General features: G+C 46.7%; 1 protein-coding gene across 1 annotated transcript in view; it reads left to right on the top strand.

Annotated features, from left to right (window-relative positions):
* Positions 1-21372, top strand: part of VPS26B (VPS26 retromer complex component B) — a 36149-nt gene that overhangs the window by 1806 nt on the left and 12971 nt on the right. The window contains exons 2-3 of the mRNA XM_082274265.1: positions 14455-14611; positions 18873-19037. Of these exons, the coding sequence (XP_082130391.1) occupies positions 14455-14611; positions 18873-19037 (322 nt within the window). The remainder of the gene's footprint in view (positions 1-14454; positions 14612-18872; positions 19038-21372) is intronic.

Here is a 21372-nt window from a genome sequence, read left to right as displayed (position 1 = left end):
GGTGGTAGAAGAGCTGACGATTTGTTCTGCTCTAAACTTGTGATGTTGTCATGCCCACGGTGGTAAATCGGCAACCAGCAGAGCTGACAATCACTCTTCTCTGAGAACGTGGCGTCGCGTCGCCTGTAATTGTAAATTGAATGGGGCAGAAGAGCTGACAATCAATTTGCGTTTGTGGCATCATGGCACCTATAGATTTAAATTGTGTGACAGAAGAGCTGACGATCGATCTGCTCTAAACTTGTGACATCATAGCGCCTATAATTGTAAATTGGATGGGGCGGAAGAGATAACAATAAATCTTTGTTAGTGACGTTGCAGCGTCTGTAGACGTAAGGCGGGGGGGGTGTAGTTGAGCTGATCGTTGTTAGTGGCGTCACAGCGTCTGTAGATATAAATTGGGGTTACGGAAGAGCTGACGGTCGTTCTGCACTGAGCTTGTGACGTTGCCACACCCACGGTGGTAAATCAGCAACCAGAAGAGCTGACAATCACTCTTCTCTGAGCACGTGTCGTCACGGCGCCTGTAATTGTAAATTGGATGGGGCGGAAGAGCTCATAATCAGTTTGCATTTGTGGCATCATGGCGAATATAGATTTAAAGTAGGATGACAGAAGAGCCGACGATCGATCTGCTCTAAACTTGTGACGTCACAGCGCCTATAATTGTAAAGTGGATGAGGCAGAAGAACTAACAATCCATCTTCCTTAGTGAAGTCACAGCGCATGTAGACGTAAGTTGGGGGGGTGGGCAGTTGAGCTGACCTTTATTGGTGGCGTCACAGCGCCTGTAGATTTAAATTGGGGTGGCAGAAGAGCTGACCATCGTTCTGCACTGAGCTTGTGATGTCGTCATGCCCACGGTGGTAAACCAGCAACCAGAAGAGCTGACAATCGCTCTTCTCTGAGCACGTGAGGTCACAGCGCCTGTGATTGTAAATTGAAGTTGGGCGGAAGAGCTGACAATCAATTTGCACTTGTGGCATCATGGCACCTATAGATTTAAAGTAGGGTGACAGAAGAGCCGACGATCGATCTGCTCTAAACTTGTGACGTCACAGCGCCTGTGGATGTAAGTTCGGGGGGGGGGGTGTGAGCTGGCTATCGATTTGCAGTGAGCTTGTGGTGTCATGGTGCCTGTAGTTGTAAATGGGGGGGGGGGGGGTGTCAATTGTTCCACACTTTGAGTTCATGGCATCATCATGTCCATAGTGATAAATTAGAAACCGGAAGAGCTGATAATCAATCTCTGAACACGTGGCGTCCCCACGCCTATAGATGTATATTGGGGGCCAAAAGAGCTCACGATCGTTATGCACTGACCTTGTGGCGGTGCCTGTAGATTTAAATTGGGGTGACAGCAGAGCTGACGATCGAACTGCTTCAAAAGTGTGATGTCACAGCAACTGTAAATTGGTTTGAAGAGCTGACGATCGTTCTGCACTGAGCTTGTGGTGTCACGGCGCCTGTAAATTTAAATTGGGTTGGCAGAAGAGCTGATGATTGATTTTGCTCTAAACCTGTAGCGTCACAGCGCCTGTAGATGTAAACTGAGGGGGGCAGTTAGGCTGGTGATCTCTAGATTGGGGGGGGGGGGGGAGCCAAGAAACGCTCCACGCTGAGTTTATGGCATCATCATACCCATAGTGGTAATTCGGCGACCGGAAGAGCTGACAATCTATCTGCCCTGAGCTTGTGGCGTCATCAGGCCCATAGTGGTAAATTGGCGATCAGAAGAGCTGACGATCGTTCTGCTTTGAACTTGTGTCATGGTGCTTGTAGGCATAGATCAGGGGCCAAGAGAGCTTTTGTCAGTTCCCTGTTCCTCTGCTTTATCTGTTTCAAGCAGTGATAGGTTTAGATGGATCCGCCACTCCATGGTCCAGCTACTTTGGTTGCTGGGACACAGGCGATTAGCCTGCATAGTGTCTATTGTTGCTAGAATGCCAGCGGCTCTGCCATGCAGTGTCATTGGTTGCTAGGATGCAGACTAAACTGAATAGCATTTGCATCTTTTGTTGCTAGGGCACAGGCAGCGGGGCTACATAGCATCATTGGTTGCTAGGATGCAGACTAAACTGAATAGCATCTAACATCTTCCATTGCTAGGGCACGAGCAGCTGGCTACATGGCATCATTGGTTGCTAGGATGCCGGCGGCTGCGCCATGCATTGTCATTGGTTGCTAGGATGCAGACTAAGCTGAATAGCATTTGCAACTTTCATTGCTAGGGCACTTGCAACTGGGCTACATGGCATCATTGGTTGCAAGGATTCAGACTATGCTGAAAAGCATCTTTCATTGCTAGGGCACTTGCAACTGGGCTACATGGCATCATTGGTTGATCGGATGCCGGTGGCTGTGCCTTTCAGGGTCTTTGGTTGCTAGGATGCAAACTAAGTTAAATAGCTTTTAGCATCTTTCATTGCTAGGACATTTGCAGCTGGGCTACATAGCATCATTGGTTGCTAAGATGCAGACTTAGCTGAATAGCATCTTTCATTGCTAGGACATGGGCAGCTGCGCTACATGGCATCATTGGTTGCTAAGATGCAGACTTAGCTGAATAGCATCTTTCATTGCTAGGGCATGGGAAGCTGCGCTACATGGCATCCTTGGTTGCTAGGATGCCAGCGGCTGCGCCATGCAGTGTCATTGGTTGCTAGGATGCAGACTAGGCTAAATAGCATCTTTCATTGCTAGGACATGGGCAGGTGGGCTACATGGCATCATTGGTTACTAGGATGCTGGTGGCTGCGCCATGCAGTGCCATTGGTTTCTAGGATGCAGACTAAGTTGAATAGCATCTAGCAACTTTCGTTGCTAATACATGGGCAGCTGGGCTATATGACATCCTTGGTTGCTAGGATGCCAGAAGCTGTGCCATTCAGTGTCATTGGTTGCTAGGATGCAGACTGAGCTGAATAGCATCTTTCATTGCTAGGGCACGGGCAGCTGGGCTACATGGCATCATTGGTTGCTAGGATGCAGACTGAGCTGAATAGCATCTTTCATTGCTAGGGCACGGGCAGCTGGGCTACATGGCATCATTGGTTGCTAGGATGCAGGTGGCCAATCCATACTGCATTGTGCATTTCCTTGGTGTCGGCAGCTCGGCCCCCTGACCCATACCAACCAATATGGTTATTTGACCTAGCTACTTGTTCCCTAGCAACTCATTTAGCAGAGCTCAATGTTAATAATGCCCACAAATCAGGCTTCTATCAGGAGAGGAGCACAGAAGCTGGAAAGCATTGGTTGCTGGGATACAGGTGGTCGGATTGCACAGTGTCAATCATTGCTAGGATGCCGGCAGCTGTGCAATGCAGTGTCTTTGGTTGCTAGGATGCTGGCAGTGGCATACTGCAGTGTCCTTGGTTGCTAGGATGCCGGCAGCTGTGCCATGCAGTGTCATTGGCTGCTAGGATGCAGACTGAGCAGAATAGCATCTAGCTTCTTTCATTGCTCGGGCAAGGGCAGCTGGGTCACATGGTGTCATTGGTTGCTAGGGCACAGGCGGCCAGGCCAAACAGCATCATACGTTTCCTTGGTGTGGGCAGCTTGGCCACCTGACCCATAACAACTGAGGTTATGTGACCTGGCTGCTTGTTCCCTAGCAACGAAGTAAGCAGAGCTCAATGTTAGTAATGCCAACAAATTGGGCTTCTATCAGGGGAGGAGCAAAGTAAGGAATAAAGAATGCTTTTTCTTCACATTTCAGAAGAGGTTTATTGGGGAGGCCAATTCAGAGAATTAGAAATGGGCCTGCCTTTAATTTTTTATTGTTTATTATGGGAGATTCTTTTACTTGCATCCCAACGCACATCCACAAGGCTCAGTGGAGAAAAGGCAGTGTGCATGGCAGTGCGCTGCATTGCATTTTGTAATATAGATCAGGATTTGTGCAATGAGGTGCGTTCACAGCTCATTCATAATTCATCAGCCTCTTACCACAATGCACCTTCATGCACAAAATGTAGTCTCATGAATGAGTCCATAGATTGTACAATTAGATTGTAAAAAAGATGAGACTACAGATGAAACGTGATCCCCAGTCCACCAGTGTCAGCCGACACACTGAGCGTTCCTCCCACATTCATCTTTCTAGTATGGGTGGTGCAGAGCAGTGTGCAGGTGCCATTGTCAGGCTGTGCGCCCCTTCACCCCTCTTACTAATCTGATCATCCTCACGTTTCAGATCATAATTGATGTTTCCTCCTCTGCCTTACTAAATGCGGGGATTTATGTTGTTAGTAGTCAGTGGGAAGAATGCTCCTTACATTGGTGGTCAGTGGGAAGAATGTTCCTTACATTGGTGGTCAGTGGGAAGAATGTTCCTTACATTGGTGGTCAATGGGAAGAATGTTCCTTACATTGGTGGTCAGTGGGAAGAATGTTCCTTACATTGGTGGTCAGTGGGAAGAATGTTCCTTACATTGGTGGTCAGTGGGAATAATGTCCCTTACATTGGTGGTCAGTGGGAAGAATGTTCCTTACATTGGTGGTCAGTGGGAATAATGTCCCTTACATTGGTGGTCAGTGGGAAGAATGTTCCTTACATTGGTGGTCAGTGGGAATAATGTCCCTTACATTGGTGGTCAGTGGGAAGAATGCCCTTACATTGGTGATCAATGGGAAGAATGCTCCTTACATTGGTGATCAGTGGGAAGAATGTTCCTTACATTGGTGGTCAGTGGGAAGAATGCTCCTTACATTGGTGATCAGTGGGAAGAATGTTCCTTACATTGGTGATCAATGGGAAGAATGTTCCTTACATTGGTGGTCAGTGGGAAGAATGTTCCTTACATTGGTGGTCAATGGGAAGAATGTTCCTTACATTGGTGGTCAGTGGGAAGAATGCTCCTTACATTGGTGGTCAGTGGGAAGAATGTTCCTTACATTGGTGATCAGTGGGAAGAATGCTCCTTACATTGGTGATCAATGGGAAGAATGCTCCTTACATTGGTGATCAATGGGAAGAATGCTCCTTACATTGGTGATCAGTGGGAAGAATGTCCCTTACATTGGTGGTCAGTGGGAAGAATGCTCCTTACATTGGTGATCAATGGGAAGAATGCTCCTTACATTGGTGATCAATGGGAAGAATGCTCCTTACATTGGTGATCAGTGGGAAGAATGTTCCTTACATTGGTGGTCAGTGGGAAGAATGATCCTTACATTGGTGGTCAGTGGGAAGAATGATCCTTACATTGGTGGTCAGTGGGAAGAATGTTCCTTACATTGGTGGTCAGTGGGAAAAATACTCCTTACATTGGTGATCAGTGGGAAGAACGCTCCTTACATTGGTGGTCGGTGGGAAGAATGTTCCTTACATTGGTGGTCAGTGGGAAGAACGCTCCTTACATTGGTGATCAGTGGGAAGAATGCTCCTTACATTGGTGGTCAGTGGGAAGAACGCTCCTTACATTGGTGATCAGTGGGAAGAATGCTCCTTACATTGATGGTCAATGGGAAGAATGCTCAGGGAACCCCAGGGGTGCACAGAACCCGGAGATAGACTGCTTCAATAGTTTTCCTTTAAATGGTAAAATTAGCACACTGGGGCTTCCAGGTAACTTCTCAATCATGGATGATCGCCATGGTAACCGCATCACCTATTCTTCCCAATGCGTGTGATCGGTACGGGGAGCGTATATACAACGTATGAAATGGGTCACAGAGCTGTCTGCCAAGAAATCAGATTGCAACTTTATTATGTGTCTTAGTCATCAATTTGGGTTTCTTTTGTACTAATTCACCTACGTAATTGTTCTTGTTCAGCGTGGTGCTTGACGTTCTCTCCAAAGCAAATAACCTAAAGTATATGTAAAGCCACACATTCCTCTATGGATTGGGAAAGGGGTTGGAGCCCCTGCTAGACTATCATTAATTCCAAATGTAAAAACACAATAGGAGCACCAGACCATATGGTGGAAGAGTCCACTGTACATTATATTACCAAAAGTATTGGGACGCCTGCCTTTACAGGCACATGAACTTTAATGGCATCCCAGTCTTAGTCCGTAGGGTTCAATATTGAGTTGGCCCACCCTTTGCAGCTATAACAGCTTCAACTCTTCTGGGAAGGCTGTCTACAATGCTTAGGAGTGTGTCTATAGGAATGGGCTGTGACTTGTCATGCGACTGTGTCCAAAGTCGCATGGCAATCTGAATGAAGAAATGTCATCAGCACACCAAGGATTCCTCAGAAGGGTCCAAAGCTTTATTTTCATGGTGACTTGCCTGATGAAGGGGCCCTGCGTAGCTCCGAAACGTTGCCATATGTACAGTGTGACCATGTAAAAAAAGCTTTGGACCCTTCCGAGGAAGCCTTTGTGTGCTGATGACATTTCTCCATTCAGATTGTCTACGGTTTCCAACCGGTGGTCATTACAGCACCCAGCATCATTATAGCCATGTCCATGAATGTGTGTGTGGGGGAATATTGCTTTTGGCAAAGTCGCATGACAAGTCTCACTTGTGGAAACGGAACCTAAGTTGTTATATCAGGATGATGTCTGCAGTTGTCAGCTGGATTCCTTGTATAAGCACTCCTAGCGGCCGATTAGCCACTGGATTGCTTTTACAAGCAGCGGGAGGTTACAACTAGGGATCAACTGATTATCTGCAACACCGATATATCGGGGGCCGATATGCACTTTCCCCAATATATCGGAATCGGCCTTTGGATTTACCGATATTTAGGGAAAGTGCATGTACCGGGGTGATGCCTGCAGCTAGAGGCATCACCCCGGTACCGGCGTCCATAGCCGATGGTCGGCTGTCTTGTAATGACAACTGATGTGGCTGAGAAGCCACTCGGCTGTCATTACAAGGAGCGGGAGGGGATGTCGCCCGCCTCCCGCCGCCTTCCGTGGCTTGCCCGGGTCTCCCGTCTCACCGGGAGACCCAGGCATCATTCTACCTCCACCGCCGCGGCTGCTGAAGAAAAGACCCTGTGTACTGCATCTCCATGTAAAAAACCCGGAAGTGATGTCATGTTATCACTTCCGGGTACTCGGCGCCGAATTAAAAAAACTGACAGCATTCAAAACAGCCAAACTTGGCGTATTGAATACTTTTCAGTGCCGAGGATGGGTTTGGGGTCTTTTAGACCCCCAGATCCCTCCACAAGAGTATTGTCCGAAAATATCGACCGATACCGATATCGGATGACCAAAATATCGGTATCGATATCGGTCGATCACTAGTTACAACTCCCACCACCCACCAGCGCTTTTCCAGGCTCTTCCGTCCCTCCAGGAGACCCGAGTGTTCAGCCGGCACTTCCGCCTGTTTACCACGTGGAGGACCGGAAGGTCCCAGATGATCTCTGTGGTACATAGATGAACGTTTTTCGCCACTTTCAGTTTCCTAGATGTGAAAGGCGCCATTTTTAAATAAAAGTGGTCAGAAAAAATAATAATAAAGAATCAGTGTAAAAAATGTAGCGCTCCTCCCTCCATGCTCGCGCGCTAAGGTGAATGCCCACGTTGGTCCTGCACACATACGTAAATGGCGATCACACCACTCACGTGAGGTATTGCTTTGAATGCCATAGTGACGAGCAATAAATCTAACACCAAACCTCTGTAACGCTAAACTGTAAAAGCTTTTAAAGCATTGGCTATGGCGATCTAGTTTGTCGCTATTCCTGCAATTTTAAAGCGTGATTTGTTGGGTGTCTTTACTCGGTGGAACGTCATCTTTTATATCTTACCAAAAAATTGGGTTATACATTGTGTGCATTAAAATTCATAAAAGTGTATTTTTTTAAAAAAAATATTTGCGTTTGGAAAAACTGCCACGCAAATACCGTGTGACATAAAAAATTGTAAAGCTCGATCGTCTCTGCTCAAAAAAATCTATAAATAAAAATCTATAATGTTCTAAGTTATTATTCTAAGTTAAAAAATTACTGATTTTTACTTGTAAACAAAAAGTGTCAGGAAAAAGGCTTGTTCTCCAAAACGCAGTGCAGTCAAAACACCTTATGCATGTTGAGGAAAGCACATAGGCATTTTCAGGGTTTGACAAAACCCAGGTGCCAGGTCGCAATAGCTACTGGAAATTGCATTCTGGCGCCTAGGCTACACTGCAGCAGTGGTCTGGACTCCTCCAACATGGCGCCACCAACTCAGCGCCCTCCTCTGGTGGGCGATGTTGTGATGAGCACGGCTTGCTGTCACTGCCCGCCCACCCTCGACATCATCTTCCCAGTTTGACAGCTGGGGTTGAAGTTGCAGACTTGATTGGTCTTCCGTTCCTTACTGCTGCTGTTAACAGGGAGTGCGGCCCGTCAGCCCTGCCTCATGGGTGCGGCCCGTCAGCCCTGCCTCATGGGTGCGGCCCGTCAGCCCTGCCTCATGGGTGCGGCCCGTCAGCCCTGCCTCATGGGTGCGCCCCGTCAGCGCCGCCTCATCTGTGCGCCCCGTCAGCGCCGCCTCATCTGTGCGCCCCGTCAGCGCCGCCTCATCTGTGCGGCCCCGTCAGCGCCGCCTCATCTGTGCGGCCCCATCAGCGCCGCCTCATCGGTGCGGCCCATCAGCGCCACCTCATCGGTGCGGCCCCATCAGCGCCGCCTCATCGGTGCGGCCTCATCGGTGTGGGCTGTTGCCAAGTGGTAAAAATCCTGCTTGCTGCATTTTTGGTCAGTTAAAAAAAAAAACGCACATCCCCATTGAAATGCATTGAAAACGCATCAATAACGCACCCGTGTTACGTTTTTTCATGCAGTTTTTGAGTCGCACAACCTATGAAAAACACGCCATACACACAGTAAAGCTGCAGAAAAATTGCGTGCGTTATTGGCACCTTTTTCTTTATCGGCAAAATGCAGAAAACGCCATTTTGGGCGGATCGGTTGCGGTGCATCTCTAATAGGGGGTGAACATTACAGCTCTGTATAGGAGGATACAGGAGTATTCCCCTTTTAGGGGGGCCCCGCTTCACATGCCTGTTTTTGTTAGCTGCGTTACCCCCCACCATCACATTGCGGCCCAGCTGGCTGCGATTTCCTCATTCCTCCTCTTGTTGTTTGATGCATGCTGATATTAGAATGAGGACTTCATCAAATCTCATTCCTCCCCGGAGCCGGGCGGCGGAGATCTCAGCCTCCGGCGAGGAAATCTCAGTAAACAGGCGGCCTGCTGGCGGAAGTCTTCTGTACTTCAAAGGAGGACAGGAAACAGCTGGTGTGCGAGTTCACTGCTGGTATCTAAGCAGAGCAACAGAGTCGCTTAGAGGATCGCAGGCTGGACACAGAATGTGCAGACCACCATCAACTGCAGGCAGTCAGCAGAGAGTGCGGCCCACCATCAACTGCAGGCAGTCAGCAGAGAGTGCGGCCCACCATCAACTGCAGGCAGTCAGCAGAGAGTGCGGACCACCATCAACTGCAGGCAGTCAGCAGAGGGTGCGGCCCACCATCAACTGCAGGCAGCCAGCAGAGAGTGCGGACCACCATCAACTGCAGGCAGTCAGCAGAGAGTGCGGCCCACCATCAACTGCAGGCAGTCAGCAGAGAGTGCGGCCACCATCAGCTGCAGGCAGCCAGCAGAGAGTGCGGACCACCATCAACTGCAGGCAGTCAGCAGAGTGTGCGGCACACCATCAACTGCAGGCAGTCAGCAGAGAGTGCGGCCCACCATCAACTGCAGGCAGCCAGCAGAGAGTGCGGCCACCATCAGCTGCAGGCAGTCAGCAGAGAGTGCGAGCCACCATCAACTGCAGGCAGTCAGCTGAGAGTGCGGCCCACCATCAACTGCAGGCAGTCAGCAGAGTGTGCGAGCCACCATCAACTGCAGGCAGTCAGCAGAGAGTGCGAGCCACCATCAACTGCAGGCAGTCAGCAGAGAGTGCGAGCCACCATCAACTGCAGGCAGTCAGCAGAGAGTGCGAGCCACCATCAACTGCAGGCGGTCAGCAGAGAGTGCGAGCCACCATCAACTGCAGGCAGTCAGCAGAGTGTGCGGGCCACCATCAACTGCAGGCAGTCAGCAGAGTGTGCGGGCCACCATCAACTGCAGGCAGTCAGCAGAGAGTGCGAGCCACCATCAACTGCAGGCAGTCAGCAGAGTGTGCGGGCCACCATCAACTGTCTATTGAGTCTCCCACCCCACCCCCTCTGCACACTGAGAGCTTTCCACAATGTGCATTAAAAGCAGAAGTCAGATGGAACCCGCCCCCTTTCCTGGCTGGAAGGTGCCAAAGTGGCGGCCCTCTAGCTGTTGTGGAACTACAAGTCCCATCATGCCTCAGCCTGTGGGAGTCATGTTTGTAACTGTCAACTTTGCAATGCCTCATGGGACTTGTAGTTCTGCAACAGCTGGAGGGCCGCATGTTGTAGCCCTTCCCTCCGCAGCCTGACTGTCCCCGGCCCGCCTGATTCAGTCTTTGTATTTCAGTTGTTTCAATGCTGGAGGTTCAGCATTACAGGTAGGCAGTATGTAGGGAGGGATGCATGCAGTATAGCCACTCCTCCACACTGACCTCCACCAATCAATTTTGATTTTTGTGTAACTCCTCCCATGACCCTGCTCACTGGGACCCAGGGGGGAGTACTGAGGCCGGGTGCTATGATGTTTTCAGGAAGTTATGTACAGCCCCCTGCTGGCCCCTCCCACTAGCCATGATATGCCTGCATTGCATAGAGAAGCACAGAGACCTAGTGATGACATCATTGGGTCTTAACTAAGATATGTAATGAAATTGGGTTTTATTTGAAAATGTCTTTGGCATTGAAAAGCACAGAGACCCAGTGATCACATCACTGTGTCTAAAATAAGGTTTTGTAATGAAATGTTTTATGTGACGTTTGATGATGGGGGGAGGGAGGGGGAGGGACCTGGAAAGGCAAATATGAAGAGTTTATATTTCATGCACAGCAGTAATTAATTATTCCGTACTGTATACTAGCGCAGGGTCAGTTCACACTGGCTTGTGCTAAAACGTAGGAAAAAATGCATCTACATTTCCATCTATTTTAGTCTATTTCACACTTGTACGACCTGAAAGTGGTGCGACTTGAAGCAATGCCTGTGTAATCTTGGTCTATGGACCTTAAGTCACATCAGAGTGGGACCAAAGTAGTGCCGGTGCAATTTTAAAGTCACTGCAACTTGAAGTCGCACAGATATGAATGGTACTCATTGGAAATCATGGGGTATGACTTGTCATGTGACTTTGCAGCCCCAAGTCACAGGAAAAGTCGCACGAGTGTGAAAGGGGGCCTGTCATGAACCTTGGAATGCGGAGGTGTTCCTCCTTGAAATCTGTTACACAGTGGGGGGTCTTCTGCTCTGTCTTAAGGCTCCAGACGGCTCCATTGTGCTGTGTCTGGCTATTGTGTTCATTGATTGCCCCCTGGGGGTTCTGTCTCATTACACATAACAGTCCTTCTAATCAAGCTATCGGACTAATCCCTGCTGACTCATTTTCAAGTCCTCATTTGCATGGCTAAGGAGGACCTGAAGGAGGACTACATGTACTTTACAATTGACCAATAGTAAAGCGGTTGTTGGGGGCGGGATTTTCCAAATTCTGTATAAAAGTGTGTTTTGTACTTCCAATAAATGTCTTCCTGTTTGAACTTACATACAGCCTGCTTGGTGTTTGTTCTAATGGATTCCGAATGGCACATAGCTGTAGTTTGGATCCCGGAGCCTTGGTTGAGCGAACCATCAGACGTTGCGATCTGCAAGCTGATTCACTAGTAGCAGAGGAGTGTCGGGAGAGCGGAAGCGAGCGAGCAGAGGTCTCGTTACAGGGCCTTACTGTGCGCTCACGTCTATTGACATATACTTCACACGCGCTGACATACATTGTGACGTTCGTTGACATGCATGCTGGGGGTGCATCCATACTGTTTTTTTATCGACGAGTACTGATACCCTCAGTCAAGTATCCACCGATAACGAGTACCGATAAAAAAAAAAAAAAAAAAAAAAATGGCGCAAACTGCACTGCACTGCACCTAATCACATGCGATTTCACCCACTGCTCCTGTGTGTGTAGGGAAATGCGCCACCTAGTGGGCAGTTTAAAAAAAAAGTTAGAACTCAGTACATACAGGTGCATCTCATAAAATTAGAATATCATCAAAAAGTTAATTTATTTCAGTAATTCAATTCAAAAAGTGAAACTCCTATATTTTATATAGATGCGTTACACACAGAGTGATAGATTTCAAGCATTTCTTTGTTTTAATTTTGATGATTATGGCTTACAGCTAGTGACAACCCAAAATTCAGTATCTCAGAAAATTAGAATATTACATAAGACCAATAAAAAAAGTGTTCTGTTTTTTGTTCCTTTCAAACTAAATAAAAATATATTAAACAAAAAAAAAAAAAAAGACCAATAAAAAAAAAAAAAAGATTTTTAATACAGAAATGTTGGCTTAGTGAAAAGTATGTCCATGTACAGTATAGTATGCACTGAATACTTGGTCGGGGCTCCTTTTGTATGAATTCCTGCATCAGTGCGGCGTGGCATGGAGGAGATCAGCCTGTGGCACTGCTGAGGTGTTATGGAAGCCCAGGTTGCTTTGATAGCGGCCTTCAGTTCATCTGCATTGTTGGGTCTGGTGTTATCTCATCCTATTGACAATACCCTACAGATTCTCTATGGGGTTTAGGTCAGGCCAGTTTGCTGGCCAATCAAGCACAGTGATACCATGATCATGTGACCAGGTATTGGTACTTTTGGCAGTGTGGGAAGGTGCCAAGTCCTGCTGGAAAATGAAATCAGCATCTCCATAAAGCTGGTCAGCAGAGGGAAGCATGAAGTGCTCTAGAATTTTCAGGTAGAGGGCTGCGCTGACTTTAGACATGATAAAACACAGTGGACCAACACCAGCAGATTACATGGCTCTCATGCAACTTGGATTCTGTGCCTCTCCACTCCTCCTCCAGACTCTGGGAACCTTGATTTCCAAATAAAATGCAAAATTTTGCACAGTCAGTGACTCGCCTGACCTAAACCCCATAGAGAATCTGTGGGGTTTTGTCAAGAGTAAGATGAGACACCAAACCCAACAATGTAGATGAGCTGAAGGCCGCTATCAAAGTAACCTGGGCTTCCATAACCCCTTTAGCAGTGCCACAGGCTGATCGCCTCCATGCCACGCCGCATTGATGAAGTAATTCATGCAAAAGGAGCCCCGACCAAGTATTGAGTGCATTCTATACTGTACATGGACATACTTTTCACTATGCCAACATTTATGTATTAAAAATCTTATATATATATATATATATATATATATATATATAGAGAGAGAGAGATATAGATATATTTATATATATATATATATATATTGGTCTTATGTAATATTCTAATTTTCTGAGAGACTGAATTTCGGGTGGTCACTAGCTGTAAGCCGTAATCATCAAAAGAAAGAAATGGTTGAAATCTATCACTCTGTGTGTAACACATCTATATAAAATATGAGTTTCATTTTTTTAATTTAATTACTGAAATAAATTAACTTTTTTATGATATTCTAATTTTATGAAATATTTTGTATCTGGCCACATGCAAAATCTACATAGGTGTCCCTGTCCGCCAATGACAGCAAATCAGGGCTGCTGGAGGAGAAGATCCGGGACCTCCCAACTTTTTGAGATGGGAACGAGGGAGAGCTTTTGACAAAAGTATGTAGGCATAGGACACACCCCCTTGCCACGCCCCTTTTTTGACATTTACAAATAAAGCGATTTGGAAATTGGATGATAGGTTTAGCACTGGAAAACACTTTTTGAGAAATAATAAAAGTGCATTTTATATACAACTATATAGATGAGACTAAAATGAGGGAGAAATGAACAAGAAAGAGGGACTTTGTTCTAAATTGGGGACAGTCCCTCAAAATCAGGGACAGTTGGGAGCTATGCGTGGGTATTGGGCGGAAGTGATGTCACCTTGGAGGCGGACCACCTCTACATCTCCTCCAGCCCTGTGAGCACCGCCAGCCGCGGTGATTTGCTATCATCGGCGGACCGGGACACCTATTTAGATTATTTTGCATGTGGCCAGATATGTACTGTGAGTTCTTACATTATGTAAACTGCCCACTAGATGGCGCTTTTCCCTTTCTACACACACACACTGGAACAGTGGGGGAAATTGCATGCGTTTCTTTGCAAAGCGATTTGTGCCGATTCATTTTGTATTGGCGCAAAATATTGGTTATCAGGAGCATTTGGGCAATACCGAATTACTTGGTATCTGATCATCCCTAATGCATGCTCAGCATTATAATGCGAATAGGACACCTTGGAAATGTATTTTTTCAGATGTCCTTGCATTCTATGCGTTTTATAGGTGCGTTAAAACACAGATCAACACCCTGGTGTGAGTTAGCTCTGAATCCTCTATTGAAGAGGAGGTACAGCGCAGTCTCCAGTCTTTACCATCTCTGATGTTAATTGTTTTTTCCATTTACCTCTGCAGAGCTGTACTATGACCGAGGGAACCACCATGAGTTTGTGTCCCTGGTGAAAGACTTGGCTCGACCCGGAGAACTGTCCCAGTCGCAGAGCTTCGACTTTGAATTCACCCATGTGGAGAAACCCTACGAATCGTACACGGGTCAGAACGTGAAACTGAGGTAGGGATCCACAAGTTCATTATCTGATTATAGCAGAGCGCCTGCAGCTTGTTTCCTAACCACTTAAGGCCCAGACCTATTTCTGACACTTGTTGTTAAAGTTAAAATTTGTATTTTTTGCTAGAAATTTACTTAGAACCCTCAAACATTACCTATATTTTTTTTTAGCAGAGACCCTAGAGAATAAAATGGAGATACCGTATATACTCGAGTATAAGCCGAGTTTTTCAGCATGTTTTTTCATGCTGAAAATGCACCCCTCGGCTTATACTCGAGTCACTGACTGGAGTGTCTTTTTAAAAATGGCGCCGCTCGGCGCCGCCGTGTCACTGCGCATGTGCCGCATGCCCGGAAATAGCCGAACGTGTTCGGCTTTTCCCGAGCATCGGTGGCGCATTTGCGGTGACGTATGGCGGCGCCGGGTGGCGCGATTTTTAAATCGAAGACAGCGCTTCACCGACAGGTAAGTGAGATGCCTCCGCAGCCCCTGTATTTCCTCATGCAGTGCTGCGGGCATGGTACAGGACATTCTCCTGTACCATGCCCGCAGCACTGCATCTCCTGTGCCATGCCTGTAATTACTGTGCCATGCCTATACCTACTGTGCCATGCCTATACCTACTGTGCCATGCCTGTACATACTGTGCCATGCCTGTACATACTGTGCCATGCCTGTAATTACTGTGCCATGCCTATACATACTGTGCCATGCCTGTACATACTGTGCCATGCCTGTACTTACTGTGCCATGCCTATACCATCACCTGTACTATGCCTATACCATCACCTGTGCCATGCCTGTACCATGACCTGTGCCATGCCTGTACTGTGACCTGTGCCATGCCTGTACCATGACCTGTAACATGCATGTACCATGACCTGTGCCATGCCTGTACCATCACCTGTGCCCTGACCTGTGCCATGCCCTTACCATAACCTGTGCAATGCCTGTACTATGACCTGCGCCATCTCCTGTACCATGCACGCAGCCCCTGTTTTGTGTCTCGTGGTGGTCCAGTTGGGTCCAGTAGCTGCAGCATTTCCCACCCTAGGCTTATACTCGAGTCAATAAGTTTTCCCACTTTTTTGTGGCAAAAGTAGGGGTCTTGGCTTATATTCGGGTCGGCTTATACTCGAGTATATACGGTAGTTGCAATACTTTGTCACACCGTATTTGCACAGCGGTCTTACAAATGCAATTTTTTTGGAAAAACAAAATACACTTTTTTTAAATTAAAAAATAAGAAAACAGTAAAGTTAGCTCAACTTTTTTTTCATACTGTGAAAGATAATGTTACGCTGAGTAAATAGATACCCAACATGCCATGCTTCAAAATTGCGCACACTCGTGGAATCGTGACAAACAAACTTTGGTACTTAAAAAATCTCCATAGGGGACGCTTTAAAAATTTCTACAGGTTACCAGTTTAGAGTAACAGAGGAGTTCTAGAGTTAAAATTATTGCTCTCGCTCTAACGATCGTGGCGATATCTCACACGTGTGGTTTGAATACAGTTTACATATGTGGGCGTGACTTGCGTATGCGCTCGCTTCTGCACACAAGCTCAGAGGGATGGGGCGCTTTAAATTTATTTTTTCTCCTTTTTATTTTACTTTTCATTTTTACAAAAAAAGTTGTGATCACTTTTATTACTATTTTAAGGAATGTAAACATCCCTTGATACAAATAAGTAAGACAGGTCCTCTTTAATGTGAGATCTGGGGTCCTCAGACCTCCGATCTCACATTTACACTTAAAAGCAATAAAAAAAAAGTTTTTTTTTTTTTTTATTAAAAAAAAAATGTTCCCCTTTAAGTCCATTGGATGTTTGACATCGCTGAGTGGGAGTTGAGTGGGGGCCATCTTGCCCTCGTTGGACTTCCTGCCCATCAGGCAAGCGGATCGGATCGTTTTCCCTGCTACTGACAGCTATGGTAAGCGAGGAAAAAGACCAGAAAGCAGCGGGAGGGGGGTGGGCACCTCTCCCGCCATCCATAAAATTAATCCCGTGGCGAATCCCCAGCTGGGACCGCTTTTATGTTAAAGCCGACCTCCCGCCGTGTAAGAAAATACCGGGGTTTATGGCTAGCTGCTGCCATGACTCCGGTATTTAACATCAAAGTACCGATGTAAATATACGGTGGGCGGTCCGGAAGTGGTTAAAGTGTTCATGTTTACAAAAAAAGTTTAAAGTTACACTAACATGAACACCCTGCCCACCCCCTGTGCCTGCTGTACTTACCTCCTAGGGTTGCTGAGCTGTCAGAACCCCCATAACTGCTCCAGCAGTCCAGGGATCTGAAATCCTCGCTCTTCTCTGTGCAGCACTTCCAGTGTGAGCCTGATCGATTCGGATTAGTCAGTACTGTCAGTGTGATGGGGGGCAGTGGGGAGGGTGTCCGATGTTCACCTCTACATTCTTTCTATAAACGTGAACTAATTATTTAACCACTTCTCACAAACTGATGTATCTGTGCGTCGGCTTGAAGAAGCGGTTATACCGGGGTGATGCCTGCAGCTAGAGGCATCACCCCGGTACTGTATTTTAGAGCCGGTGGTTGGATTTCTGATGCATCTCCCCTGGACCGTACTTAACCACTTGCCGACCGCCGCGAGTAGATATACTGCGGCGGTCAGCCCCTCACAGGCAATGTGACGTAGATAAACGTCACTAGCCTGTGAGGCTCTGGGGAGCGAGTGCGCGCCGCCGGAGGCGTGCTCCCGCGCGGTCACGGACCCCCCCCCCCCCCCCCCCCGCGTGTGACAGGCGGACCCGATGTCCGCTGGTCACTCTGCGATCGTTGGGGGAGAGTGAGAAAGTCAGGCGGCTAGTGTAAACAAGCCGCCTGTCATTCTCCCCTGTGTAGAAACACTGATCATACGGTTCTACCCCCTATTGATCAGTGTTCCTACAGCTCAAGCCACAGCCAATCACAGTTAGAATCACGCCCCTAGGGACACACACAGCCCCTCCCTCTCAAATAAAGCTAAGCCCTTCACTGCCAGTGTAATTTTACAGTAACAGTGCATATTTATAGCACTGATTACTGCAGTAATGTCACTGGTAACCCCAAAAGTGTCAAGGGTCCGATCTGTCTGCCGCAATGTCGCAGTACCGCAAAAAAATCGCAGATCGCCGCCATTACGCGTTAAAAAAAAAAAACAACAAAAATGACAAAAATCAATAATACGCTTTTTGCGATTTTTTTTTTTTTTTTTTTTTTTTTTTTTTTTTTTTTTTTTTTTTTTTTTTTTCACCAAACATAGGTAGCATAAAACAAATTGGCCAAAAATGTTAAAAAAATTAGATTTTTACATTTTTTTGGGGGGGAATTTCATATAAAAAAATGTGAAAAATATTGTTATTTTTGCAAAATTGACGCTCTTTTTTTGTTTATAGCACATGATCAAAAAATCGCACAGGTGATCAAATACCACCAAAAGAAAGCTCTGTTTGTGGGAAAAAAAGGACGTCAAATTCGTTTAGGTACGGCGTCGCACGACCGCGCAATTGTCCGTTAAAGTCACGCAGTGCCGAATCGCAAAATACCCCCTGGTCAGGAAGGGGGTAAAATCTTCCGGGGCTTAAGTGGTTAAGAGCCGGTGGTCGGCTTTCTGATGATAACAACTGATGCATCTTGGCCATTATCCCAGCGAGCAGGAGGGGACGTGTCCCCCCCCCCCCCCCCTCCTGTTCTTGCCACCTTCTGCTGCCCTGCCAGAGTCTCCCGTCCCGCTGGGAAACCCCGAGCAAGTCCGCCAGCTGGTTAGAATCCCAAACAAAGCCGGATTTGGCTTTGATCAGGTCTCCGATCATGTAACCCGGAAGCGACGTCACAGCAGCCCTTCCGAGTTACTCGGCTGCCAACGGCGCCAATTTATAAAAACTGACAGTATTCAAAAATGGCAATTTTGGCGTTTTGAATACCGTATTTATTTATATAAGTCTTTATTTACATATTAGAAGTTTCTTGGCAACTGAATGTTCCTGTAGGTGCCTACTTTTTATTTGTGGTCTCACTTTGCATGGATTTTGTTTTGGCTTAAATATATATATATATTATTTAAGTGGTAAATGGAAGAGAATTTGAACTATTGGAGACCTTGATGATTCCTTTTACAGGCAGGCATAGGAAAGACATGGTATATGCAAATTAAAATGGTATTTCAAATATGCATTTAGCTAACTGGCATGAGTTGTGCATTAATGTGGAATAACGGATTGTATTGGTACATTTCTTCTACATTGCTTCCTTCCAGGTATTTCTTGCGTGCCACGCTTAGCCGCCGCTTGAATGACATCGGGAAGGAAATGGACATTGTGGTCCACACGCTAAGTACCTACCCGGAGCTTAATTCCTCCATCAAGATGGAAGTGGGCATTGAGGATTGTCTGCACATTGAATTTGAGTACAACAAGTCCAAGTATGTGTATTGGTTTGCATATGCTTTTGCAGGGCCTGTCCACCAGAACTGGTGATATTTTTTTTAAATTAGTCTCGGTTCACACTTGTGCGATTGCGAACGGGTGTGATTGCAATGCGAATTTTCAGTGCAAGTTTTCCTTGCGTTTTTCAATATAACCAGCGCGATTGTAATGCGAACTGATTGCGTTGATTATTTTAATTTTAAGCTCAGATGCGATGTAAGGAGGGGTGGAGCTGAGGGGAAAACTCTACATAAAAAAAATAAGAATTCGCACATATCTGAACTGATAATGCGAGTCCAGGCCGATTTACATTGATGTCTATGGAGACTAAATTCGCAACGCAGCGCTGTAAACTCGCACATGACCCTTTTCATCATCGCATTACATTCGCATCTGAATCGCAACGCATAGATGTGAACGACCGTCACAAACTCAATGTATTTTGGGAAGACATGCAAATCTAGACTTTTTGTAACGCATCTCGTTTGCAGTAAACTTGCACAAGTGTGAACCGGCACTTAAAGCGGTGTTCCGGCCTCAAAATTGAAAAAATCTATTTTGGGCCATCCCCTTGCTGAGGGCCACCTGAAAAAGAAATGGATGCTCCCAATTTATTTATTTTTTTTTTTGGTCACTTACCTTGATATTGAAGAAAATATACTCCCCTTCCTTCCATTGCCTCCCTCTGTGACCGCGGCCCGCGCCGTCACTTCCGGTTTGCGATGACTCCTGGGAGCTGAACGTCATCGCTCCCAGGAGTCAATGCGCCTGCACTTCGCTCGTCACTTCTGGTGCAGGCATGTCATTCCCTGCTAAACAGCTTCTGGGCATGCCGCGCCTGCACCGGAAGTGATGAGCAGGGCCGGTGCAGTGCATTGTGGGACTCCGACGTCACCGAAGAGGACGTACTGGCTTCAACTGCCCACACCTGAGATGGCAGCGCTGGAGAAGAACTCTTCAAGGTAAGTATTTCTTTTTACAGGTAAGTGCGACCCGGGACAGTTCAGAGGCTATTCATTGTGGAATGTACTAGCCCTGACTGTCCCGGGGGTATTGTTATCTAAATTTGACCCCTGAGGCCGGAACTCCGCTTTAAAGAGTCAAATTTATTTGTAATGAAAGCATAACAACATGGTACATTTCAAACAATCCAACAGTTACATACAAAAGGTTGATAATCCAGCAACACCATAACCATAGTACTGTTATAGCAACCCTGTGGAATATAGAACATGGGAAATATATTTGTGATCGTAAACCAACTATATTTAAACCCAGCAAGGTATAGTGAGTGGGCATCCATGTATGATGGGAAATCAGCAACTGTATCCCGCGTGCCTCATGTGGCTCCCACCAGATTTTAGTCACTACAGGTGATAGAATGTTCCAACCACCTGTTCCAGACCTTGTCATATTTGGCAGGACAGCCTCTGTGGCAATATATCATCTTTCTGTAAGGGAGAGTGGAATTTACATCCATTATCCATGTCTGTATGGTAGGAGGGCGTACTTGCATCCATGACCTGGCTATACGCTTTCGGGCACTAAAGAGTTTCGTGAAAGAAAAGTGAAAAAGAACTTATCTTTATTGATGTCTGGAAGTAGACCAAGGAGACATGTCCTGGGGTCTAGCTGGAGAGGTGAACCCATATGATCGTGCAGGAATTTTACTATTTGTAGCCAAAAAGTCTGGATTGGGACATGACCATATTATATGCATGAAGGTGCCTGGCTGTACGTTGCATCTGGGGCAGTTCGGGTTATAGTTTGAACAATATTTAGAAACTCCCAATGGGGTTAAATAAGCCCTATGTATAATGTAAAGTTGCGTCAAACGGTCTAAGAGACTTGGTCACATGTGTCAAACACAAGGCCCGGGGGCCAAATCCGGCCCTCCAGGCTATTTCATGTGGCCCTTGCAGCCAGGGCTTTTTTTAAGCCAGAACATAGCGGAACTCTATTCTGCCACCTCTGGCTCTTGTCCTTTGCTCCCTGCTCACCACTATCACTTGTAAACACAGAAGCCTTCTGTGTTTACAAGTATAGCTTTCCTCTTGGTGACTCGCGGCTCTCACATATACGTGCCTGCCCTGCATTCACTCATGGCGAGAACAGATGACGAGCAAGGATCTCCCTGCATATATACACTCCTTAATTCTGCACTCTGTACACAGTAAACTTCTTAACTCTGCACTCTGTACATAACTCACTCCTGAACTCTGCACTCTGTATGTAGCGCACTGCTGAACTCTGCATGTAGCAAACTCCTGAATTCTGCAATGTGTACAGAGGGTACGCCTGAACCCTGCACTCTGTATGTAGCACATACCT

The sequence above is a fragment of the Pelophylax lessonae genome (genome assembly GCF_965119305.1).
Source record: "Pelophylax lessonae genome assembly, chromosome: 12".
NCBI lineage: Eukaryota > Metazoa > Chordata > Amphibia > Anura > Ranidae > Pelophylax > Pelophylax lessonae.
This window is presented reverse-complemented; position numbering and strand designations above follow the sequence as displayed.